The 18170-nt window shown below is 39.3% G+C and overlaps 1 protein-coding gene across 5 annotated transcripts in view; it reads left to right on the top strand.

Moving 5' to 3' along the window:
- PAG1 (phosphoprotein membrane anchor with glycosphingolipid microdomains 1) overlaps window positions 1-16130 on the top strand; it is a 121403-nt gene extending 105273 nt beyond the window's left edge. For all 5 annotated transcript variants that reach the window (XM_045003154.1, XM_045003153.1, XM_045003152.1 and 2 more), the window contains 5 exons: window positions 1951-2002; window positions 3857-3953; window positions 6619-7220; window positions 11754-11813; window positions 14122-16130. In XM_045003154.1, the coding sequence (XP_044859089.1) occupies window positions 1951-2002; window positions 3857-3953; window positions 6619-7220; window positions 11754-11813; window positions 14122-14475 (1165 nt within the window). In that variant the 3' untranslated portion in view covers window positions 14476-16130. The remainder of the gene's footprint in view (window positions 1-1950; window positions 2003-3856; window positions 3954-6618; window positions 7221-11753; window positions 11814-14121) is intronic.
- Window positions 16131-18170: the final 2040 nt, after the last annotated feature.

The following is an 18170-nucleotide window of genomic DNA, read 5'->3' on the forward strand; positions in this document are numbered from 1 at the left end:
TACCCCAAACTGTGTCTTATGTTGTGGTCTATGGGAATGTCAGGAGAAGCAGACAGTTTCAGCACACTCCTCTCAGACCAGTGATTGCAAGTCATTAAGGCTAAATAGGTTATTTTCTTAGGTGACCTGCCTGAACCACTGGAAGAAACCAGACTGAGGCAAAAGGAAGACTTCACATCTGGCTTCAGTAAAAAGGCTACTTAGCAATATGGTAATTGGGGGCCAGAATCCCAGAAATGCATATGAAGGGTGCGGTACAGCAGCATAATTATAACCAGCAAATTACAACCTTTCCATAGATACCTTACTTGATCTCCTTTGTACAAGATTTGGTGCAACTATAGGACCTTGGTTGTAACAGTGATTTATACGGTCCCAGTTCACGTCAATAATGTCACAGAGCCTAACTTCCCTGAAAGGGAAGAACAGACTGAGGCACTCTCTGGAAGACAAGTTGGGACCAGGCTGGGCCCAAGAGCTCCTTGGCTTTCTAAAAAGCATGTGTAAATTGGTTCTGCTCTTAAAAGGTATACCCATCTAATCTCACTCTTTACTACAAGATCTCATGAGCATTCCCACATTTGTCACAACTGCCTCTATACAGATATGAGTTAAAAATCCTCTTGTTCTTAATCAAAGTTCTGATTAATGAATATTGCTCTATATTGTATCTAATAATGCTTGAGTCCCTGAGACAATGCCAGAAACAGGAAGCAGCAGAAAGCTTTTATGAGAATCAATCTGTTGGATATTTCTAACAAGTTATGCAAATTCATTGTTAGAAGTTATCTAGTGATGTTCTTCAGTAATTCAGCATGATGCTAGTCTGCGTGCAGTATCATTTATTACAAGTTACTTTGTGTGGCGGTTTGTTTACAAATTATATACAATTCCTTCACAGCATACTTTTTGAAAATTGTTGATGAAATATTTGATGACTTAAAAAAGTGTAAAATCTGGCGTGCTTAAAATGCTTTGTCAAAAAAGCTTTGAGGGAACGAAGTATTTGTAAACATGAATCACATTCTGCATGGGAAGAACGTTGGTATGGATTGAATTGATATAATTACTTGTTTCACAATTAAGTAGAAGTTTAGAGATATAGGCAGATTTCTGTTGTGGAAAATGCCATATGTCTCCGAGTATTTGGAGTAGGCGACATCATTAGTCTCCCACCTCACCTCCCTGTGCTTCCCCTCCCCACGCAGTCATTACTCCCTTTTTCCTCCAGATTAGAAGTTTCTATCTGTCAGCCTCATAGCTGTGTTTCAGATTAAGTGATCTTTTTCAGAAAGGAATGTTGGGGACATAATTAATCCCTTCTAAAAATCTGTAGATGATAAAGCATATCTGAAACACATTCATTGTATAATGAAGTACATGCCACATGGTGCTACAAATTACATTGTAAGTGCTATGCTTCTGAGAGTGCCCACTCTTTATCCACTTGTAGGTATTTTTTTAAGGAATCATAAACTGTGCTGTTAGTAGGACTTATGTGGCCCATAGGACCTTTAAAAAGCCTCTTTTAATTCCTCAGACTGTAATGTTCCTTAAAAGGTGTTACCCTGGCCATTTAAGGAGACAGCTTCATAGATTACAGAATCTGTCACAGAAAATACTTATGTGAGAATTTCAACAAGTGACAAAAAGAAGGGTTAAATTGATATTTTAATGTGGTAGTTCACAAACTTTTCCATTCTGCGAATGGATGTTAGCACAGGAAAACGTATTGATGAGACTGTCTGAATCTGTTTGCTGCCCTTCTCTAGATAGTGGCAACTCCCAGGTTAATAATCCATGTTTTAGTCTGAAGAATAAAAGTGCAGCAATATGGTCAATAGTGACCATCAGCACACTCATTTTACTAGGGGCCTACTGGATGTTCGCAGCATAATTTTACATTTTTTAATGTTTTAAATTAATTTTTTATTTTATTTTTAATTTAAGGGAAAAGAGGCCAAAACATCAGAATGGGGACCATGAAAATCTGATGAATGTGGTAAATATTATTTATTTATTTACAGCCTGTGTCTTTCTAGTGGTTTGTAATGAGCCCTTTGCCCAAGCCTGGGCATGCAAAATAAAATATTGCTGGTGAGAAGACAGAAATAGACCTATAGGTTTAGGGGAGTTAATGGGAGGATTTGTTTGAGGTGGGTACAGTTGATTCCTCTTAATAGCAATCCTGATATCAGCAACTTCCAGTTAATGGCAACATATTTCTGGGAACTAATCCCATCCCATTAACATCAGCGTTGATGGGATTCGGATATTAGCAATGGCATGCCACTTATTAGCAACTTTTGTTGGAAGAAAAGCACCACCTGCAGTCCCAGAAGGAAGCAGCGGAACATGCCGAGCACCCGCTGCAGGCAGGTTTGTGAGGCTACAGCCAGGGAAGGAAGTGCTGGGTTGTGTCTTCTCCGGCTGCAGCCCCACGAACCTGCTTGCGGCTGGTGCTCGACATATCCCAGTACTTCCTTCTGGGGCCTGCAGCCCAGCAAACCTGCCTGCACCAGGGAACCATACAGGAAGTAAGAGCTGGGAAGGGATGATGTGAGCAGAGGCAGTAGTGGAGTGAGGTACTGCAGCCCAGCAAATCTGCCTGCACACAGGGACCACACAGGAGGCAGAGCAGTAGCAGAGAAAGGCGCTGCAGCCCGGATGCCGCAGCAGCATGGTACCATTCTCTGGGCTGCACCTTGCTGAGGGACTGCATGCAGGGAAAGAAGCACTGGGATGTGGTGAGCCCCAGCCCCCAGAGAGTTCAGTGGAAGGCTTGGGTGAACAAGGATCAGGCAACATCTGCGATATCAGGCAGTGTTCTGAGGCTTTAGCATGTCCAGCATAGTAAAGGGCAAGGTGACGTCCCAACATTTAATGCTTACCTTTGAATTTTTATTGCATGGACTTAAACCAGATTTAATTCAACTTATGCAGTTATGACATAAATAACAATGATGAACATAAATTGGTCAGAAAACAGGTGTGTGTAGTGGTCGCCATTAAAAAGTCAACCTTTAGTCAAAATTATCACACAGGGATATCAAAGAAACTGCAGTCATTTTGTATTCTAATATTGTGGTAGATAAGATACCTCTGTGTGGTAACTAGGTAAATGTTGACTTTTCACTGTGCGAGTTTCTGATTTCATTTACACAGACTAGCTCCATTGAGTGTGGTGGACTTGCTCCTGATTTGCACATGATAGCTTAGACTACAGTTGTATCCTGTATATGGCAAAGTACAATAGTATAACTTGTGGGAATTTGTCCATCTGAGTGTGCAAAATAAGTGTAATTTACACACTGGCCACACAGTAGCATAAGTAGCCAAGAAGAATGGCAGCTTGGTGGGCTGTTTTCTCTACACCTTTTTGTTAGTGGCTTTTGCTGCTACCCTAACCCCATGACTTCCACTTTTTCCTCACTCGATCTGTAAATTACACTTGCTTTGCACACCCACTAACATCTGTTTTTTGACCAATTTATACTACAGAACATTACCAGTGAGTCTGGACTCGAGATTTCCATGGGAGTTATATCTGCTTTACTCTTGGCTGAACTTCACAGTATAATTAGATGCAGTTAGTGATTTAATATAACATATGCACAAATACTTTAATATATAGGGCCTGATTCTAACTTACACCAGTTTTAGACCTGATACAGAGCAGTGTGAGATCAGAATCAAATCCATAGTATGTGTATGCAGTAGCAGTGTGTGTATCTGTATAAACACATATGTGTCCAGTTTCAAATTAACTGCACTACATTCACAGTATTATTTTGCAATGTAGTTTATCTCTTGCTCTACTTAAATGCTAGGTGACCCTTCAGATTTTGTTTTCCAGCCTTCAGATAAGGAGATGTTCAGCCATTCCATCACAAGTCTGGCTATAGATCCTCTTGTCAGCAGTGACCAGAATGGGGGACTGAGTAATGGGGATGGTAAGTACTTTGAAAAGGAAAGGGAAAGAAATACCATACTTTTTAATTAGTTTCTTTTGTATAGCATCCTTTACATCTGCTTCACTTTGTGCAGTCTCTTGGCCCCATCCTGCAAATATCCACGTGCTTAACTTTATGCATGTGAGTAATGCCATTGACTTTAATAGAACTAGTCACATGAGTAAAGCTAAGCACATGTGTAAACGTTTGCAAAATCAGCACCTTCAGGTGTAAACTCTTCAGGGCAGGAAGTAGCCCTTCTTTTAGATTTCAGCAGCACAAAGGCACATTTTGGGGAGGATGGGAAAAGAAAGTATAAATAATAACAATGTACAAAGCTGTCCTGTTACCAGAGTCTTCTGAACATTTGGAAAAAACAAAACAACTTTCTTGTTCACTTGAAAATATTTTTATATTTGAGAAAACTGAAACATGAATAAACTCTTCCTTAATTCCTCTTGCTTTGCTGAACACTCAGAATGATTCACACTCATGTAACACCAGAAAATACTGTACTCAGCTGAAACTAAAAATAAACATGCTCTCAATACAGAGCTCCCAGGAGCCAACTGTTTTTTCCTCTCTGGGTTAGACGCTGACACACTGGGCTGCATTCCCTAGTTTACAGCTAAATCCCTAATCTCACTGTGAGGCTGTAAACTAATCCGTTACACCTTTAGCCCTCAAAAAACAATTAACAAAAGGAATTTTGAAACCTAACCTTTCTTATGGCTGATCCCCATTCCCTCATACTGGTTGGTGTTTCACATTTAGGTGTATTTACCTCACAGAGTGACTCAATACACTGAGGAGGCACAGCAAAGCCAGGAGGGGAGTATTTACAAAAGCTTCCATTGGAAAGTGCATGCAACTGACAGAACCAGCTACTAAAAGGAATACTGTCTAATTCAGGTTTTTAAACTATCACAAACTTCACAGCTGATATAAATTACCTTTTAAATAGCATGGACAGATTTGTTTTAATTTGTTATGTCTTTCATGGCTCTGTCTGCTGCCCCGCTGGTGTTTGTGTGGATCTTTTCAGCAAGGGAGCATGGTCAGGCCTAAGAGCAGCACTGTTTAATGTACTCAGTTTTGTCCCTCTTTCCTCCCCCTGCTTCCACTGTGTGTGCACACTTGCTACCTAGCCAGCCTCTTCACTTTCAATAGCCTTGGCAACAGCAGCATAGAGATGAGCTTTCAAAGTTCCAAACTACCTCACCCCATTCTCCAGTCCTTGCCTGGTTCCTGGGCTGCCCAGGAGCTGCATCCTGGGAGTGAAAAACACCTTACCAGATTCCCATTGGCCCCTGGGTTGAAGGAGAAGATGGTTCTGCTCCTGCCCTTTACCCAATTCCTGTTGTTCCCTGGCTTTGTTCAGGGATCCCAAGAGGGAAAGGAGTCTTCCTGACACCATCATTCCCAGCCTGAAACTCAGAAACATACTCAATTATGTTGCTGTGTTACAGGTAAACATCCTCTTGTTGGGCTGGGGCAAAAGTGTATGCCCAGAGCAGGGTGTGAAAGCGGTCATCATCCTTGTGCATGGCAAAGTTGACAACCAGCAAAATCAGTGACACTGATTACACACACAGTGTGGTCAAATCCACACATTAGACTGGAAAAGTGGAGGACAATACCACTTTCTCTCTTCTTCTTTTTTTAAGCTTTTGGCAGTGTGAAGTGTTACTAGAATCTAGCAAGTAAAATAACCTCATAGAGAAATTATTTTCAGGTAGATGTCCCTTATAAAAGCACATGATAAAATCTTGAAAGTGTTTTTATGGATTTGTGTATACTGTATATCTGACTGCCAGAAAACTTCAGTGCATACCTACATGTGCACAACCAGATAACAAGATCTGTAAATTCCATTCCAGGAGTATTATCTCTGAAAATAACAAGTTATTGTCATGTTCTCAGATGTGGGTTACGTGTTCTGCTTAACAGAACAGATTGCCCTTTTTTTCTTTTCTTTTCCCCCCAAATCTAAAATGGACTTCCTTATTTGTGACTGAGTTACTAGTAATCCCTCATTTGTAGGACTAAAGGTTGTCAGTTCATATTATGCATTACAGTATTAAGAAAAGTACTTCAATAAGGAACTCGTGGAGTAATGAATGTGCTCTGCAACCCAGCTGACTTCAGTAGGGTTGTACAAGGCGTGGGTCAGGTCAGAATTAGGCCATTCTGTTAAAGTGAGGGCATTTCTATTTGTCTCAGAGAAATGAGCAAACAGAAATCAAAGATCCAGCACGACTTTTCAAAAGCTGAGTCCAGGATCCTCACCAACATCCTCACTCTTAACCCCAGCAGTCTCTAATATGCAAAAATGGATAGCAGCCATTTTTGAGAACATTACATATGTTGCATCTACTCGCCTGTTCCCCGGGCTCACTATGAGCACTGCTGCTGTGTAAAGTGTTTTGAGATTCATTGCATAAATAATGTGCTGTGAAACCAAACTATCTTATCTGGTAAGTACAGCAGTGTCTTTTTATTTAAAACCTGAGAATACTATGAATGCCAGAGAATTCCAAATTATCTTTTCTCACTGTAAATAAAAAATAGTAATGCAGAAACAAAGTAGGTTGTATGCTTATTTAATCTAACCTTCCCATAGTCAGGAAGAGTTGATAAATTATTCTGGTTTCTTTTTTTGTAGTTCTCTCAGAAGACAGCACAACTGCCTGCATCCAGCCTTATGAAGAAGTACAAACTTCTGTTTCTGATCTGTTAGACCATCAGGACACTCTGGGAAAGTCGATAAAATGTCACCAGAGCCGGGAGCTTCCCAGAATTCCTCCTAATGATGCCATGGAAACCATCCTCTCCCCAAGAAATATTGAAAACGATCAGGGTCTTGGAATGGAAGGGCCTTATGAGGTCTTGAAAGATAGCTCCTCCCAAGAAAACATAGTTGAAGACTGCTTGTATGAAACTGTGAAGGAAATTAAGGATGTAGGAGTAGCAGCCAACACTGAGAGAAGCTGTGGCAGCAAACCAAAGTCTACACCGACAGTTGCCGAAGGTCTGGACCAGATTCCTGAGCACAGGACTGAATCAGCAGAATATGCCTCCGTTGACCGAAATAAAAAAAGTCGGCAAAGTACTAATTCAGAGAGTCCTCTTGGCAACACTCCAGACATGGAAGATGAGGCTCCACCTCCTGTACCTATGAAATTTCTTGATGAAAATGAGAATGTTCAGGAAAAGGGAGCAGAGGAGGAAGAAGAGGTGACTGAGGGGGCTGGTGAACCTGATAAGGTAAACCCTATACTGACAATTGTATAACGACAGAAAAAAGACCCTACGTACGTAGATGGTGGTCATAGAGCTGAAAGTTTAAAAATCGTCTTTTATTTTAAAAAACATATTTAAATTAAGGTCATGCATGGTCGTGAAATAGTAGAGGTGTGAAGCATACACTCCAGTCTCTCTGGTGAGGACAGCTATCCATACCCTCCTGACCTCCAGATTGGATTCATGCAGTGTGCTTTAAAATATTCAGAAATTGCAGGTAGTACAAACTGCTTCTGCCTGCTTCCTCAGTGGTGTTAGATGTATGGAAGCTCTCACACTAGTTCTCTAAAGGCTGCACTGGCTTCCTATTCATTTCTGTGACTTGGGGTCTTTTTCCTTTAGTTTTTGTTAATAACTTATGCAAATAATACCTAGATGTACAAAATGGAGAGCAGGGCTTCTTGGTAGAGGCCATTCTTACTTTGGAATGCACTTCTCATATTGGTTTAATAACAGTCCAACAAAAGTTTACAGGCAGGTATGATGAGGCCCAGTCCTGAAGTTCTTACAGTCCAGAGGCCAGGTTCTCTGCGGTGTCTAAGGCACAACATAGGAGGGGACAAAAGTGACTTTAAGCTACCTTTTTGCCCCCCAGATTCCACTTGCATAAGTGGTTGGGACGGCCCCCCTGATGTAAGTTAAATGTGCCCTAGGAGTTACTCTAACTTAGGGTATGTCTACACTACCCGCCGGATCAGCTGGCAGCAATCGATCCAGCGGGGCTTCATTTATCGCGTCTAGCTAGATGTGATAAATCGACCTACAAGGGCCTATACTCCACCAGGCCAAGAGGCGCAGGCGGAGTTGACGGGGGAGCATCAGCCGTCGACTCACTGCAGTGAAGACACCGCGGTGAGTAGATCTAAGGACGAGGACTTCAGCTACATTATTCACGTAGCTGAAGTTGCATAACTTAGATCGATTTCCCCCTCCTTCCCCCCCCCCGCCCAGTATAGACCAGGCCTTAGGCATCTTCCCCCTGGCTGCCATTAAACTGCTCTGTAGGCTAGAATGGCCATAGAGTTCTTATCAGTGTTAAGATCGATCAAGTTTCACAAAAGGCTCAAATTAAATTGTAGTGTTTTTTTCCCCATTGAGTTTGGGGGCTTTAGTGAGACAAGAACTGCTTTGGTCTTTACTTGTAAATATAGACTCCTAAAAGACATGATTGTTTATGGTCTAATCAGTGCTTTTAAGCAATTTCGGAGACTGTGTGATCACAATGGCAAAAATGTTAGCCTAGTGATCAAAGTTAACTTTTCCTGGTAGTAGGGCAATAATGTGTCTGAGCAGTTCATCACTTAGCCGTATCCTAGTTCTTCTTGTACACCAGTCAAATCTGTGCTGGAGGAGACCAACCGTGGAAAGGGAAACTGAGGCAGGAAGTGCCAGCCATGCCACGCTTGACCAACAGTATGTGCTACAGGGCAGCCACACCCTTATGATATGGGGCCATATTATTTGTTATTTGTGAGTGTACAAATTATATTGGGTACTTATTAGGGCTGTCAATTAATCGCAGTTAACTCATGCGACTAACTCAAAAAAAATAATCATGATTAAAAAAATTAATTGCGAATAATTGCACTTTTAATAGAATACCAATTGAAATTTATTAAATATTTTTGGATGCTTTTCTACATTTTCAAATATATCGATTTCAATTACAACACAGAATACAAAATATACAGTGCTCACTTTATATTTTTGATTACAAATATTTGCACTGTAAAAATGATAAACAAAAGAAACAGTATTTTTCAATTCACCTCATATAAGTACTGCAGTGCAATCTCTTTGTCATGAAAATACAAGTTACAAATGTAGGGTTTTTTTGTTACATAACTGTACTCAAAAACAAACCAATGTAAAACTTTAGAGCCTACAAGTCCACTCAATCCTACTTCTTGTTTAGCCAATCACTAAGAGAAACAAGTTTGTTTACATTTACGGGAGATAATGCTGCCTCCTCCTTAATTACAATGTCACCTGAAAGTGAGAACAGGTGTTCGCATGCACTGTTGTAGCTGGGGTCGCAAGATATTTACGTGCCAAATGTGATAAAGATTCATATGCCTCTTCATGCTTCGGCCATTGTTCCAGAGGACATACTTCCATGCTGATGACACTCGTTAAAAAATAATGCGTTAATTAAGTTTGTGACTTCCAAAATCTGAGAGGGATGAGATGTGGAGCATGCTTTCAGAAATCTTAAAGAGCAAGACTCTGATGAGGAAACTACAGAACCCAAACCACCAAAAAAGAAAATAAACCTTCTGCTGGTGGCATCTATCTGACTCAGATGATGAAAATGAACATGTGTTGGTCCACACTACTTTGGATCGTTACCAAGCAGAACCCATCAGCAGCATGAATGCATGTTCTCTGGAATGGTGGTTGAAGCATGAAGGGAAATATGAATCTTTAGCGCATCTGACATGTAAAATATCTTGCAACACCGGCTAAAACAGTGCCATGCAAACACCTGTTCTCACTTTCAGGTGACATTGTAAACAAGAAGCAGGCAGCATTATCTTCTGCAAAGGCAAACAAACTTGTTTATCTGAGCGATTGGCTGAACAAGAAGTAGGACTGAGTGAACTTGTAGGCTCTAAAGTTTTACATAGTTTCTTTTTGAATGCAGATATTTTTTGAACATAATTCTACATTTGTAAGTTCAACTTTCATGATAAAGAGATTGCACTACAGTACTTGCTTGTATTAGGTGAATTGAAAAATACTATTTCTTTTGTTTTTTACAGTGCAAATATTTGTAATAAAAATAAATATAAATTGAGCATTGTACATTTTGTATTCTGTGTTGTAATTGAAATCAGTATATTTTAAAAAGTAGAAAACACCCAAAAATATTTAAATAAATGGTATTCTATTATTGTTAACAGCACGATTAATCACATGATTAATCACATGATTAATCGCTATTAATCTTTTTAATTGTTTAGCCCTAGTATTTATTAAAATATTAACAAATCTTGAAGTTTCACAAGTTTTAATGTGAATGATTTTGTCTGAAATGTGTATTGGATATACATTACTTGCTATTTATTATTGGTGAGTCTCTTATTTAACATATTTCAATCATCCAATCAGGGACCAGATAAACACCATATAATATGGGTGGCTATATTATAGTTAAAGTGGACAATTTACACACAACTCATAAGCTCGAAAATTATTCATCAAGACTGTTCAGTGTATACTTACAAATAACAAGGTTACTAAAAGAAAATCAAGATTGCTTTGCTAATAATTAACCAAAAAGAGCTAAATATATAATAAATATTATATGTAATGAATATTAACACCAACCCTAATATTTATAGGGAAAATGGGTTGGTATTAATAACTTTATTCCTGTCAGGTGTGAAAAATCTTCCAAAAAATCATTTTATTTCATAGTCGTTGATACAAAGAAATGTATTCGCTGCTCTGTAGCTCCCCAATCCAGAGAATACAATGTCAGAATCTGCTGGGACTGGGAATTGATTAAAATGGTTCACGCTTTGAAGAATTAATCAAGAGATGACACATACAGATCCCTAAGTGCCAGAGAAAAGGTGTTTGTCTAATTAAAATTTATTCAGAGTAAAAGTCATCCCGAGTTAGAGCTCCGGCAGCATCACATGTTTCTTGCCATGTACATGCATAATGCATTGAATTGTAGGCCTGTTCTGTCCTTGAGAACTACGGCTGCAGCACTGTTGAAAATGGGAATTGATTGAATATTTTAAGCATTGTAGATGGGGGTTGTTGTAGGGTTTTTTTAATTCTAATTTCCCATTCCTCTATTTAGCTTTCACTATCAATGCACACCAGCATCTGCTGGTTCTGCTGTAGCAACAAAAAAGGGAATGTTTATGTAAATGTAATGTTTATCTTTGATTTTTTTGTTAAACCAACTTCATGGGTGACACCTTTATTTCCTCAGTTGTGAAGCCAAAGCCTCCAACCCAACCAACATCAAGACATCAGCCAGAACCATTTTGCAAAGGTTCCATTAACATTTTAACAAAGAATGGTACCTCCAGTAACTCATGTCTCTTTTAAAGGGATATTATTCCCTTGAATTTGTTTAAACTAATTAGTTTTAATTAGAAATAATTCTTAGATGTAAATAGTGTGATATGGTAAACCTTACAGAACAGCCTGGTGTTAATTGTTCATGATTGTAAACTTTTTGCAGACTCATTATTTCACTAGAAATCTAACTGCAGGAATCCTATAGAACAGAGTACATTTAACCATTGAATTGTTTTTACCTTTCTTTATGAAAGTTAGGTTCAGAACAACACTGGTGCACTAAAAAGCCATACTACCCTCAGGGCTGTTTATCTCAAAAGCAGTAGCATAGATATTAGTGGATGTAAAATAGAATGGAGTGAGCAAATACCCATGTAATATACATTGATTCTAAGGGGAATGCTGTATTATAGGTTTCACAATGTTCACTGTTAATGAGGGTTTTTTCTCTTCCAGAGGCTAAGTTCACTGTCTTACAAGTCTCGAGAGGAAGACCCGTCTCTGACAGAAGATGATGTAGGTTTCTTGCATGAAATTTAATAACTAACCGGAAGATTTTTTTTTTCAGACTCAGATCAGCATAAGTTGGGCATGATTAAGTGGGGTCTGAGAAAGGTGAAAATTCTCTGTAGGGAGACTAAAGCTGTGGATTTTTTTTTTGGTTTATAAAGCCAAAGTAATAAAATCTGAGGTGTTTTAAAGTAGAATGTTGCATTTTGGTTTTTCATACCTGTTACTCGGGGGTTACTGCCTTGTAAAGAAATAATGCCAGTAAATAATTTGAGGCCATAAATAGTCCAGTTGATTTCAATGAGGAGTTCTGCTTAAAATAAATCAATGGCCCAATATGGCCTGTTTTTTTTAAGTATCAGAGGGGTAGCCGTGTTAGTCTGGATCTGTAAAAGCAACAAAGAGTCCTGTGGTACCTTATAGACTAACAGACTTTTTGCAGCATGAGCTTTCGTGGGTGAATACCCACTTCGTCGGATGCATGCACCCACGATAGCTCATGCTCCAAAACTTCTGTTAGTCTATAAGGTGCCACAGGACTCTTTGCTGTTTTTTTTAAGTGTTTCCCTACCCATAGTGCTGGGGAAATGTAAAATAGATTTAAACCATAATAAAACTATTTGGAATATAAAGCCATTCTCTAAAAAATTATACAAGTAAAACAAACTAAGGGGATCCAGTAGGGAAGGAAAAGAAAAGTTTAAAAAAAAAGAGAGACTGAGTGTGGTCACCTCCAGTAACCCCATGAAATATACAAATATTTGTTGTCTAAACTAAAAAGCAAACATAAACTTTACAGTGCACCACATGATCTCATATATTCTATTAAGAGAGCCATAGACAGGCAGTCATCCGTGAACTTGGGTTCCTTTAATTTAGTCCTGAGAATCTGTGCATGCATGAACATGGTATTTCAGGAAATCTACTAGTAGGAAAACTTTCTGTCTGTATTTCGTATTGTTTGCAGGAAATAAGAGATCGGAAAGATCACCACCTGGAAAGTGATACATCTGTTAATTAAAAAATACAACAGAATAATAATGGAAGTGTTTGCACTGCCTATGTGAATCACAGGTGCACCTGCAGCACTCAATGTTGTCTTAAGATAATGCACATCTCTTGTTTCTTAATTCACTTCATCCAAATCATAAATGACCCTGCCTGTGTGTGTGAAAGACCCAAGATGCAACAGAAGAGCTATGTTTCCATTAACAAAGGTGGTAGGCTCAGAAAACCCACATAGGTGAGCTCCACCCCCTGCCTTATGCACTCTGCACCCCGGTAGAGAAGGGGTATAGAGAGAAGTGGAACCACAAAGCCAAATCCACACATAGGGTGGAGCAGTGAGTATCATCCACTTCTGCATCACATACCTAGAGCAGTGGCTGTGTGCTGTCTACTGCATTCTGGGGTTCAGGATTCCAAGTCTGGGCTCCAGGCCTTTTATGTGGGCTTGTTTGAGTACATGGCCCCTTTATTCAGCTCTGTGTTTTCTGAGATTTGGCTCTTTTAATTAATTATTCCCTTTGAAAGTGCCTTTTTATTGAACCATTCATGCCCTTGTTTGAGGTTTATTATTTCATAGCTTTTCAGGCATGTTAATTTTGTCATCCGCTCGTGGGAATTGGCTAGTGTGACCGTGGGTGTTCCCTCTCCCTGTCAGCCTCCAAGACATGCTGACAAGGGTTTGCTCTTTAACTTGCAGTCCTAAATCACAGAGGGACTAAGTCTGTGGCCCTTGCTCATGAAGCAATCCCATTGAAGTCAAATGAGTAGAGTCTGCAGCATCAGGCACAGCATTAGCTCTAGTTTTATTTAATATCACCTTGGCTGAGTAAATTTTGTCCTCCATTTTTATTTTCTCTTCACATCCTTGGTCCCTCATAGAACCTGTGACTACTATAGCTACAGTGCAGCCTCTATCCAAGGGTAAAAGAGTAGCCAGTCTGTCTAAAATTAGGTACAAATTACATTCCACCCCCTCACATACACATTGCTTTCCAGAAGCTGAAACCAGTCATCTCCTTGTCACACCCACAGTCAGCCAGAGCATAGAGAATATTGAGGTAAAACTTACTGTAACTCTGTCAACTTTCCCACAGGGCTGGCTATCTTTTGTATACAGATTGGACTACAAAGGATTATGTTTAATGGTTGTTTTTAATAAATAATATTTTCTCCATAAAGAAAAATCGATGTATGTAGCAGCAATATATTTTTCCATGGCTGACTTCAAAACAGATTGAGGATGATGGAACAGAAGTTTTTTACGATGCTTAAAAATTAAATCTCTCTCTCTCTCTCTCTTCCCTAGATTTCAGCTATGTACTCTTCTGTGAGTAAACCAGGACAGGCCATCAGAATGCTGGATTCTACTTACACTAGTATTCAAGAAGTTGTACCTCAAAGGTCCCCATCTATTTGCAGTGGCCTCTATGCTAGCGTAAAGGACTTGGAAAACACCTCAGACATTACCACTGTGCCTCAGTCAGCGGACAGGCCAAATGGGGAGTCAGAACCAGACTACGAAGTTGTCCAGTCAGCAAGCCAAGAGGAAGACAAGACCTTATCAGTGCCTAACACCAGCCAAGCTGTTCTCCAAGGAGAGAATGACTATGAGAGTATAGGGGACTTGCAGCAAAACTTTAGGGATCTCACCAGACTTTAATTGCCCTGGCAACAAGATTACGGCAGGTATTATCAACAGGTATTTTCAACAGATTCATGTGAAACAAGAACAGGAATATTTTTCCTTTTGAACAACACAAAGTCAAAGTATAAGTACAGAACAAAAGTTAAAGACAAAGAAGCAAAGCATTTTTCATTCAGGCTGCACTATCTTGCTGGTGGTGTGAACCTCACTAGAACAATTACATCAGTTCAGAATTGATATCAAAAGGGTTTAAAGGATCCTTTATTACTAGAGTTTCAAGACAACTAGTATTTGGGAAAGAGTACCACATTTGTCACCTCAAAGTGATCACTGCTGAAAAATACTGTCATTAAAGAAAACCAGCTTTACATTTTAAAATATTATTCTTGTCATTAACTTCAAAATATTTCTCAAGGATCATTTGCCTTCAATTTCAGCTCTCCTCTTCAAAGAGCAAATCTCAGATTATTTTAGCTCCATACTTCAACTCAGACTTCTTTGTGGGGCCAGGAAAAATGAGTTTAACTTCTCTACATAGGAGGAGCTCTGTATTTCAGTATATTAGGACTGTGAGCTCTTGCAGCCGGATGTAATCAGAGATAGAGACAGAATATTAATGTGTTCCATTCCATTTTCATTACTGCAGTAGTTTAAACAAAGGTACTTCAGTTCACAAGTGACTTACATCAATAGTACTTGAATTCATTTTGTAGAGTCCATGTTTTTTTAAGTCAGGCTTGAGAACTTGACTGTCAGTATTGAAGGAATGGTGTTTGTAGGGGTTGTTTGTTGCCTTTTTAAAAATTATCTGGGAGCATATTGCTTTAAAACTATAGCCTTAACATTTAGGTTCTGTCTCTCACACACATTCAGACTTACACACACAGCATTTGGGCAGCTGTCATGTCACATCTGAAGGGTTGTGCAAATGAATGTCCAGTCCACATTAACGCAGCATTGACCTCATCTTTAAGAAATCTGCTTCTTTTAAGTTACTCAACTTAGATGTAATCAGACCAAAATGTAAAAAACATATTTTTTTATTATGAGAATTTATTTACTGGGTGTGGTACGTGGGGGTTGATATTTTAAGTTTTATGCTTACTTCCTAACAAATTTTCCATGTTCAAAAATATTGTATATTAACTTACAATTTTATGTAACAAAAATTATCCTGATTTTAAAAACATTACCTATTAGTTATAATAGAAGCACATAAATTAATATGTTAATTGTTACTAGGCTTTGTCTGATTTCTAAGCAGGTATATAGAACATGCCTTGCTGTTTTTTCAAAAATCAAAATCATTCAGTCTCTGCAAAGACCACTTTGTTAAAAGACAAAGAGAGAAAAGAAGAGGATGAGAAATGTTCAGGGAAAGCCACTAGTGCTCACCATTCCTATGCTAAAAAGTAATGGGGAAAGAAAACAGCGAGGGAGGAGAAGAATCTCTTGGGATGTGATGGTAATTGACCATTTTGGCAACCAGTTTTAAAACCAGTATCATTCCAGAGAATTCAAGTTACATGGTTACTAATAAAAACAAAGTGTATGGCTTAGATTAAATAGATAGGTATTTTGCTGGTTCTTTTATTTCTTTCAACACACCATGATGGGCCACACTAAGAACACAGGAAAATGCACCACATCTGGGGTGTGGGTGTGTTATTTTACACACACAAAAACAGCTGTAAAATTTAAATCCAGATTTAAACTTCTCCTTCTCCCAAAATTTGATAGTGTTCAAATCCATGGGCCATCTCATGTTTGTATATGCAATATTATATAGTGTGTGTTTGAAAATGAAAAAAAAGAAAAGAGATACTTATACATTGAGACTGGCCCACTTAGTGGTATAATAGCCTATATCTGTTTCAGTTGGTATTAAGGAATACTGTTAATTGTTACCAGGGATGTATCAAATCTAACTGGGTATTTTCGTAACTCATGGGCACAATAAATACTTGGGCTCATAAAGCGCTACATACCAAACATGAATGTGTTTAATAACACACAGTTATAAAAGTGATTTTTTTAAACTGTAAGCAGTAAATTCATTCATTACTGTACAACACACATTAGAATTATTTTGTGAAGCAGTGATACTTTTCAGTGAAATCTTGCAGTATCAGAGCAATGAAAACTTTCTGGATCCTGACCTCCCACTCAGTCTGGGACATTTGGGCTGTGACTCTTTTCCTGTACATGCAGAGGCAATTCAGACTAAGCCAAAAGTATCTTGGGCCTGGCTCAAAGTCCTCTCAATACTTTCATACTTGTGCCAGATTCTCTGCCTCCAGTTCATTGTTTCTGCCTCTTCCACCTTTCAAAGATGATTTTGGGGGAGCAGCAGCCAAAATATTTTCCCCCTATTTTCTCATTTCCTTTCCTCAAAAATTTTGGAGGGTGGTGCCCTAAACAAGGGCCCCTGCTGAGATCCTTCTTTGCCTATTCTTCCCACCCCCATCATGGCAGCACAGGTCAAAGGACAAGAGGCATACCATTTGCAAGGAGATCTTCTCAGGATCCACACATGGGGAGATCTGCCAAGACTACTCCCTAAGGGGCTCAGAGTCTGGGTGGCTAGTTGGGGCATTTATATCCCTTCAAACCAGCTGAGATTCCTTTGTGGGGGTGGATCAGCGCTCTTCAACTGTTGGAAGCCAGCAAACGGAACAGTCCTCCTGATGAAGGACTCTTCAGGGGCAAGTCCAAAATTCCTATTCAACCTCCAGGTCCAATCCACCTTTAAAGAGAAATGTGCCAGGGTCCCATCCCAAGTTCTTACCTGGTTAATTTAATCACTTGACAAGGAACCTGGCATCTCTTCTCACTCCTTTCCAAGAGTAACATCTGGACTCTTAGTGATGCTTCCACTGCATTTCCTCTTCAGCTGTATATTGGAGGAGGCGAAGCACCAGAGTTCAGCAACGTCCTTCCACAGATGTTTCAAACCAGGATCACAAAATAGATGAATACTAGTATTGTAAGGCAGAGGGACATGCTTTGCCTGGCCTTACTTCTCTCTGCCTTTCCATTAATTCTTCCATGCTCACTACATCCCAAATGTCTCATATTAGGGGTGAGGTCAGTATCCAGAACATAGAATTTGCTACCTGATTATTTTCTTTCTAGGGCCTGCTCTACACTTAAAAGTTTTGCTGGCATAGGTTAGTTGGTTAGTAGTGTGAAAAAAATCACACCCTATTCAGCATAGCTGCATCAGCAAAAGCCCTAGTGGAGATACCAGTAAAAATGTCCTTTGGCTGGAATCACTAATTTCTTTCAGGGAACTGGTGTAAACTATGCCAGTAAAATCACTCTCTTTGTCAGTATAAACTAGTATCTCACGATACAAACTCTCTCCACTAGGAGCGTTTGCTGATTTAGTTATACCAGCAAATCTTTTCTAGTGTAGTCAAGGCCTAAAACTGATCTCGCCGCAAAGATAAAGCCACAGAGTATCTATATCATATCCTTATTGAGGCTCAGGTACCTAGTTACCAAAATAATCTAATCTATTCATAATCTGATCTACTGATTAGTATTCAGTGTTTCCATACCACTTTGTAAGCATTCATTTAGTACAGAGGTAGAGACAGTGTGACCAGCCCCTGAAGCCTCTTGGACAAGTCAAAACTGACTCTGCAATTTGTAGGAAGAGCGGAACACAGACTAAATATCTTTGAAAGTCAGAATGGTTAGTCCCA

The sequence above is a fragment of the Mauremys mutica genome, chromosome 2 (assembly GCF_020497125.1).
Source record: "Mauremys mutica isolate MM-2020 ecotype Southern chromosome 2, ASM2049712v1, whole genome shotgun sequence".
Classification (NCBI taxonomy): Eukaryota; Metazoa; Chordata; order Testudines; family Geoemydidae; genus Mauremys; species Mauremys mutica.